The sequence below is a fragment of the Cryptomeria japonica genome, chromosome 7 (genome assembly GCF_030272615.1).
Source record: "Cryptomeria japonica chromosome 7, Sugi_1.0, whole genome shotgun sequence".
Lineage (NCBI taxonomy): Eukaryota > Viridiplantae > Streptophyta > Pinopsida > Cupressales > Cupressaceae > Cryptomeria > Cryptomeria japonica.
In genome coordinates, this window is record NC_081411.1 from 66,470,118 (window position 1) to 66,478,877 (window position 8,760).

Below are 8,760 nucleotides of genomic sequence, written 5' to 3' on the forward strand. Positions count from 1 at the left end.
ATTGTAAGGTTTCCATCAATGACAAAACCTTCAATCACCTACATTGTCTCATTGGAGTGTGCATATGCTAACAATGATAGCCTCCATTTGTGCACTAACATTCATTGTTGAGGATGATGCACTTTCTTGAGAACTTGTGTTTGACACCAAAGTTTCTTGAGTTGATGATGTTGATGCATTTTGGGAGGAACTTGAAGTCATAGCTTGTGTTTGTGTTAAATTTGGTACTTGACAGCTATTTTGACCTAAGGTAATTCTTGGTGGTAAGATCATTGTGACATCAAAACCTTGAGGTAACTTGGCACCATTTTGTAATAACAAAGAAAGATATCAATCTTTGTCATTGTTTATAAGGGCATTTAGAATTATAAGAACGTGTGGGTTCTATTGATCTGACTCAATTTCTTCAAGTGTTAAGTTTTATTGTACATCTTGTATTGTTGGCATACCATAGGGATTTGAATGTTGATAGTTTTGACTATTTGATATACCCATGTTCCAAGTAGGGTTAATTGACAGGTCATTATTTGGATCCATTTTACTCTTTGCCTTTTGTGACCTTGTGATGGGCATTTAAGACTTCTATATGAGGACACTAAGACCAGATGCAAGATAATGATAGATGTTGGGTATGAATTCAAGACTCTAGACCAATAAGTGATGTAAGTAAAACTAGACCTAGCTCTCTATTGGGGATTAGGACGCGAAACTTGTTGAGTACTTTGTTGAGATTTTTGTAATGCAAGTTTCTCAAGTTCTACTCTAAGAAGTTTTGCTACAATTTCTCTATCAATTCTACGAGAAATCTTATACTCTCTATCTAGCTCAAACTCGACTCCTATGTACTGTGGTGCACTTGTCTTTAATTTCCAAGCCAAGTTATCTAAGTTGTCAATGATTTCTTATTGACCATCATTTGGCACTAGATTAGGTTGCTTGAAGGGGAGAAAACCATCACCTAGTAGACCCATTAGGACAGATGCTATGACTTTCTAGGATGATTATGCAAAAGATGACAGACTAAGATAGATGTATATGGAGTCTAGATAAGGACTAAAATAAAGACTATGACAACACTAGAATGCACTAGGAATGCTAATGGGACACAAATAATGACTTTCTAAGAACTATGTAAAACTTTATGCAAGGACTTATGCGAAGATTATGATGACGTATATGGGAACTTTATGAGGACGATGCAAGAAATTATGAAGAGTAAGGATGTAAATGGGGACTATAATGAGGATGATAGTGAGGAGTGTGCAAACCCCAAGGACTCTAAGAAAACCTATGGTCACAAGTATGTAAAAATTTTGGATTTTGTTGGACTCTCTGATGTTTCAAGAAAGACTTTGTTTTAAATAACTCTATGTGTAGGACAAATATTTCTTCAATTCTGAGAACATTGTCTGAAGATAAGTGTAGTTGGATGAACTGTGTTTTGACAATCTTTGAAAATTCAAAATTATGTAAGGTAGGGCCTAAATTAGCCCAAAATAATGACTCAATACTAGTATAGCACAACGATACATTCAAAAATACAAAAGACAATCTTAGGCTAGAAAGTGGAAACCGTTTAATGGGGCCCCCACAATAAAATATCAAAACAAGATGAACAGATAGAGAGTCTAGTAGCACTGGCTCCACTCCATGACACACACTTCTCGGGTATGCCAGTCTCTCTTACCCTGAAGATCTGAAGATCTTATCACCAAGTATTTTCTATCTCATCACACAGGGTACATGGAGGCTATCTATGGGATACGATCCGCACACTCGGAACTAATAAACATGGGATTTGGGCTACTAAGTTGGTTCTTATTGTAAGTTTTGAGGGATGCCAATCCAATGATGAATTCTTAGAGAAAACCACTTAAGTCTTTAGTAAAGCTTATTGGTGCAGGGAAGGCCCCCACATACGTCGAATTCACTCAACACTCTAGCCACCTAGCCAATATGTTTGTATACCAGCTTGAAATCCCCAGTCAAGGATACCCCTCACTACTGAAAATAAAATGTGGGTGTCGTTATCACCTTTCCCTCTCTCCCAAGACCCCAAAGATAGGTGGAAAGGTACTTAATGCAACAATAGGTCCACCCAAGAAACAACAAAAGTTATTTTTCTCTTAAGTATACAATGTGTGATTTATTCTATTCATAGGCTAGATTCAAGTTAATTTTAGAGCCCAAATTGAGGTGTGAGATATGCATGTGCATGTCTATTTTAAACACCAAAGTGAAGTGTGAGAGCATACATGTCAATTTTAATCCCAAGATTTATTTTAAACACCAATATGAAGTGTGAGATCATGCATGTCAATTTTAATCCATATTTATTTTAAGCACCAATACGAAGTATGAGAGAATTCATGTCAATTTTGATCTAGATTTATTTTAAGCACCAATATGAAGTGTGAGATCATGCATGTCAAATTGAAACCCAAAATCCAAAAGTGAGTTAACCCTTAAGGATCCTGCAATCAAATTGTTAGTGGTTTCCAAAATAATCTAAGATGATCAAGCCTTCTCTAAAATTTTGCCAAACGCTGCAAACAAGGAATCAGTAACCAGAAAACACATAGAAAAACTAGAAAATAGAAAGTCAAGCTATCTATTGAATGAATGTGTGATCCTAACAGACTGAATGTGTAATGATATATAGATGATTACATAATGATGACTAGTTGAATGCATTAAACTGATAGGGTGAATGTGTTAACCTAATAGGATGAATGCAGGATAGATAAACAAAAAATTAAGAAACCCTATCAAAAGCTTAAACTTCACCGGAAACCTGCAAAATAGATTGTGAGGTCCTAGTCACCATTCTATATTAAGCAAGTCATATTTCACTTTGTATGATAGAACAAGGTTGTTGTATCTATCAATAGCTAATTGGTCCTCTAGGTCTTGTATTATCTTTTCTTTCTTTAGGATTCACTATTAATTTATGGTCTGCCTCCTTTGTTCCATTGTTCTTCAAGCACCTGAAATCTTAAACATCACCCTATGTTCCATGAGATGTTATATTGAAAGCATCATATAAGGATAAAAAAAATCTTCAGATTTGTAGAATTTAATGTATAATTTAGGTTGGATAGAGAATTAAAAATCTAAACGACGAAAAAAATAGAATGCCTAAATATGAATGACAAATGCATAATTTTATCTAAGTGAATGCATGATGGGTTGTGCATGAATGCATCACCCTATCTGATCGAATGTGTAATTTTGTCTATATGATTGCATGATGATGTCTATACGATTGCGTGATGATTAAATCCGCCTTTGAAATCCATGCAAAACTTGCAAAAAATATAGAAATTTGTACGATCCTACAAAATCACACAAAAAACATAGAGGGGTTGATTAGTTGTTGTTCACATCGGGCTCACCAAAATGTCGTATGCTTAAAATCATCATTTCTTAATAGGAAATAAAGAAAATCACTAATTCCTTAACTATTCAGGCAATTCAAAACATTAACCAATGAAATAACACAATCAAAGCAATAAGGATGTAAAATATCAATTAAGACACCCTATCCCATGATTGCATATGGCTTCCATTGTTCTTCTCTTCTTCATGGTATGATGGCTCTTAGATATTATGCCGACAACCTGCAATTGACACAAAGAATTGAAGTTCGTGATTCAAAGAAATTGTGAGGAATTGATCCTGAATTTATAGATTTCTGGGTGAGATTGATTGAGAGGTGGAATAGAATGATCAAGAGGTGGAACTCAGGTGAGCTCACATGCTGATTGATAGTTGATTTGCTGATTTGGAGGTGGAACTAAATATATTGAATTGTTAATTGAGTTAAATAATTGAGAAAAAAAGCTAATTGAAAGATGAAAAAGAATGATTGGAGAATAATTAAAGAATGATGTAATTAATCAATTAATTGAATTGAAGAATTAAAATAGATTGAACTGTTAACTGGAGATGATTGATTGAATGCTTTATTTAGAAAAAAGCAAAGTGAAAAATAGAAATAGAGATTGAAAAAATAATGATTTAATTAATTAATTTAGCATGTGTTTGAACTTGATTTAGATTTTCAATTTAATCTTTGCATGATAATTTATTTAAATAATTTAATTTAATTTTTTTATGTGAATATATTTAGAACTTGACTTTGATTTTCAATTTAATTTTTGAAATCATGCACATGTATTTGAAATTAGAATTAGAAAAATTGAATTTGGAAGTTTTAATGAAATCAGAAGAATATGAATTTGAATTTGATGAATTAATGAAATTAAATGAAATTAGAAGAATTAATGAAATTAAATAAAATTAGAATTTGGGGATTTAGACTTGGAACTAAAAGAATTAATTAACTAATTAAATAATTTAAAGAAACTATTTGGCAATAATAAGATTGCAGATTATTTGGCAAATTTAGCCATTGATAGCAATGCTAATCAGCGAGAGGTGGGTTTTGAGGAAATTCCTTCTAGGGTATGGGATGGTTTGCAACAATAGTTATATGATTTTCTTGAGTAATGCTGATGTAAAATTTTGTGATGATAATTATTCCCGCTTTCCCTTTCATTTCAAGTATTCATGTTCGTTGTTTGGAGGAGAGTTCGAGCTCATGGTATTTGATACAATAGTGTTTTTTCAAAGGTTTTTTGATACTTTCTTTTTTGGCAAGAAGGTTTTTGGCTCATGGGATTTGGTACAGCACTTTGGAAAATTTTGTCTTCTTCCATTGATAGCAGCGGTGGAGTCTACATTTGAAAATTATCCAATGGTTTTTTTTTGAGAAATTGTCATATGGGCTCTATGAAAAACTGATATTATATGTGTTGTGACCGCATTTTGTATGTGGTTTTGGGCGGGGTGCATAAACTGATCCGTTAGATACTATAGGTTTATTTTATGAGCTGTGACCGGAGGTTTTCTTCCCAGGGTTCTTTCCTCCAGTATTCTCTTTGAATCCTATGTAAAAAAATAAAAAATATTAATAAAAAAGTTTAGTGGAATAATCCAATTTTATTGAAAAAATAAAATTAAAGGAACTAAATCATAATTAATTAAATAATAAATATTTAAATAATATTAAGAAAAAAGTGTTAAATGATTAATTGATGAGGATAGAAATAGAATAATTAGTAAGATGATGAAGAAATATGAATTTAGAAGAATAAGATTAATTAATTTAATTAAAGAATTAAAGAATTATTTAATCAATTAGAAGCATAATTAGTACATGATCAATGAGATATTTTTAGGTGTCTATAGTAATGAATAAATCTAATTATGCACTAAAATCAACATATCATGAGTCTAATAATTGATCCTCTATTTTTTAATTGTACCTTAAAGGATCATAAGAACCTAGGAATTCATTGTGGATTGAATTTGTGCCTTATGGAATTTATCCTACCCACCACAAAAGTACTCTAATGTAGAATGGTCATCTGTAATCCACATATGTGATTTTGTGTACTATGAACTTCTACAAAATATTAAGCTCAAAACGTTTTTCATCAATGATACTCAAGAACCAATAGTAATGAAAAATATGTCAACGAGATCACTAAATCAAAAGCATCATTAACTCCAAGGTTAACATCCATTTGATTAAACACAATTTATTTTGATTTAAATGCTTGAACACTCTTTAGTTATGCAAATTTCCTAGAATGAAGATGTAACACTAGGTTCAGTTTATTGCTTCAAATTGAAATACTCCTACAATGATATGAGAATTTGATAATAAGATAAATTGAGATATTCTTCCATGCTAAATGATATAGAATGAATTCATTAAATTACCAAGACATAACATCTAGTCACATGAAACACTTATCAAGTTAGCTCATGGTAAGAATGAAATGAAATTGGTAGGACTTTACAAATTTTGAATATCATATTTAAAAATTTTAAGGATCAAATTCTACATGGTGCAAAATTGCTCATGCATCTCATAAGATTGACCCTAGATAAAAATATGTTAATATTGATGCAGGGAATGAATGCATAGGTGTAAGTGCAAGTGTTGATATAATAAATGATATAGTATTATGATAAATAGATAAAAATGAGATAAGATTAAATACATGAAAGTATGTGTAACTGAAATAGGATGATAGATTAAAAGACAAACCCAACTTTACTCAAAATCATGTTATTTATTGATATATTTAATATTAAATAATTTTATCAAAATAAATTCAAAATAAAATAAAAATTAACATAAATATAAAAAAATTATTATTACAACTTCTGAAACGAAATTCAAATACATAGCTTTTTTTGAAAAAAATTAAAATATTTCTTCCTAAAATATATTTCTCTATGCTCACTTCTTTTCCATAAATACTAATTCAAGAAAACCTATATGAACCCTCTCAAGCTTTGTACACCAAAAGAAACCTATGCAAAAGCATGTATAGAATAATCTGTAAACTCGCAAACAAGAATACACCTAAGAAACCATGTGGAAAATCGTCCAAAAATACTACTTTTTTCGCCGTTGAATCAAATCTCTTTTGACTATTAGTGCACACCCCCTGTCCCGGTCGGTCTAATTGAGGAATAACTTCGTCCATCAGTTTACTTATTCTCTTTTGTACATATAAAATAAATATATAGCAGTAAGGAATCCTAAATCAAGCATATGCACAATCTCTCCCTTATAAATATGGATTGTAAATGAGCTATGAACAACATAACAAGATCTATTGACCATTTGTCCATCATATTTAGCAGGTTAAGTTTTCGTACAGTTTTCTTTTGAAGCATATATACTATCGTTCTTGCTTTGAAATTTCTTTCATCAATAGATTTAGAATGATGGTTCCACAGATGCTGTCAAGGCTATGGTCATACTTTGTGTTTGTGTCAAGCAAGAAGGCAAGGCTCACAGGGCAGTCCCCTGATGGCAGAGAAACTGCCCTGCTTAACTATGTTCTTAACAAGGCAGAGGAAGGAAATTCAGGGGCTGTCTTGGCTGCCATTGATGATTACACTCAGAGTGTTTGGATGATGAACATTGGCAAGCAAAAGGGTTCCATTCTGGAATCTGCAGTGCAGAGATGTGAACCCAAATTGGCCTTGGAGCTTGGAACTTATTGTGGGTATTCTGCCATTAGAGTTGCTTCCAAGATGACAAAGCCTGGCAGCAAGCTGATCTCTATAGAAATGAATCCAAATAATTGCAATGTTGCCAAAGCAATGATTAATCATGCAGGTAAGTTAGTGTAGTTTTCTTTTCATTTGCCTGTTATTGTAAACATGAGGATGTTGACAATGTTTCTAACTGTAAATATACCCTCAGAGATCAAATGTGTTTTCTCTGAGGCACTTTCTTTCATTTGGAATTATAGAGAAGTTATTGTCTTTAACTTGTTTTTCGTTTTTCTGTTTCTGGTTTGGTTTGGTGTCAGGGGTTGCATCAGAGGTGGAAGTCATGGAAGGAACATTGAGTGACAAAGTGGAGGACTTGTGTGAGATCTTGGATGATGAAGGGGTTCCACACTTTGATTTTATATTGATGGATCACTCCAAGCAAAGTTACCTCTCAGATTTCTTGGTGCTTAAGGAGAGAGGAATGATTGGGAAAGGAACTGTCATTGTGTCCAACAATGTGGGTTCAGATTTCTCCAACTATCTGCAAAGCAAAAGTAATGAATTGGAGAGTGAAGAGCACAAGTGTAGTGCAGAGTACTTGAGTCTGCTCCCATCTGTCATCACTGTTTCAACTTTCAAAGCTGATCTCCCCATCTCTATTAGGACATAAGTTTTCTGTGTTAACATGTTTGCATTAGAAAGTTAGTCTTTGAATAGAGCTTTTTCTGTAATTTCTGGCATGATTTTTTTCATGTTCAAGCCTTGAGCTACACTAGCTAGCTTATGTAATCCTTTCTACTGGTCAAAGAATTTAGATAGCAATAAAAGAATCTTGTTGGTTCTGAAATGCAAAGACAGATTTGATTTTTTCCAATGATGCAATATGAGTAAGAGTAAAAGGAAATAATCGTCCACCTAATGCTTATAATTTATTTTATTGTTGGAAATATATCAATAAGCTACTATTTTGGAATCTGTTGCTACGTTGTTAGTCATTGTCATGATATTGGAAAGTTTAAAATAACGCCATTGTCAATTCAGCCAGGCGACAAGAAAGTTCAGTACATCGATTTGTCATATTCCTTGTCCATTGAATATATGGTTGCTCTTTATAAAGTTAATCTTTGATCTCCTTGTAAAAGGATATAAATTTGTTTAATGAAGACTGAACGTTCGTTAAAGAGTGATTTGTCTTAAACATATAAGATTCATGAGTCTATCTTATTAATTTAGACTAACAAATGACTAAGAATTTTATTTTATTTGGTTTTTAAATATTTTAATAATTAATTGTAGAAAATACATAGAAAACGTGTATCTAGTTTTATTATTTCAAAGTGAATGTAATTGTAAATGATACTAAAAATTGGACAAGAATAAATGGTATCAATTTATTATTCAATTTATTATTCATCTTAGAATTACAGTATTTTGTTTTATTTATTTAATGTCAAATTTTGAAATCAAAGTTGAGTTTCAGATCTAAAAAATATCTTATATTTATAGACTTGATCTTGTTGGGAAGATGTTCTACACTTTGTAGGATTTTTTTATTATTTTCCAATGTTGAGGTCAATGTCTAAATGGGATGCCATATATTAGGATTGGACAGTATTTTCCTAAGGTTGGTCAAATATGACATTGTAATGTTAATGTGGATGACAGGTTGGGGGT

General features: G+C 32.0%; 1 protein-coding gene across 1 annotated transcript; it reads left to right on the plus strand.

The window, feature by feature from the left end:
• The first annotated feature begins 6,705 nt into the window (after positions 1-6,705).
• On the plus strand, positions 6,706-7,927 carry LOC131069331 (uncharacterized). The gene is made up of 2 exons (XM_058004697.2): positions 6,706-7,207; positions 7,404-7,927. The coding sequence occupies exons 1-2, from the start codon at positions 6,808-6,810 to the stop codon at positions 7,754-7,756; spliced, it is 753 nt and encodes a 250-aa protein (XP_057860680.2). The 5' UTR covers positions 6,706-6,807; the 3' UTR covers positions 7,757-7,927.
• Positions 7,928-8,760: the final 833 nt, after the last annotated feature.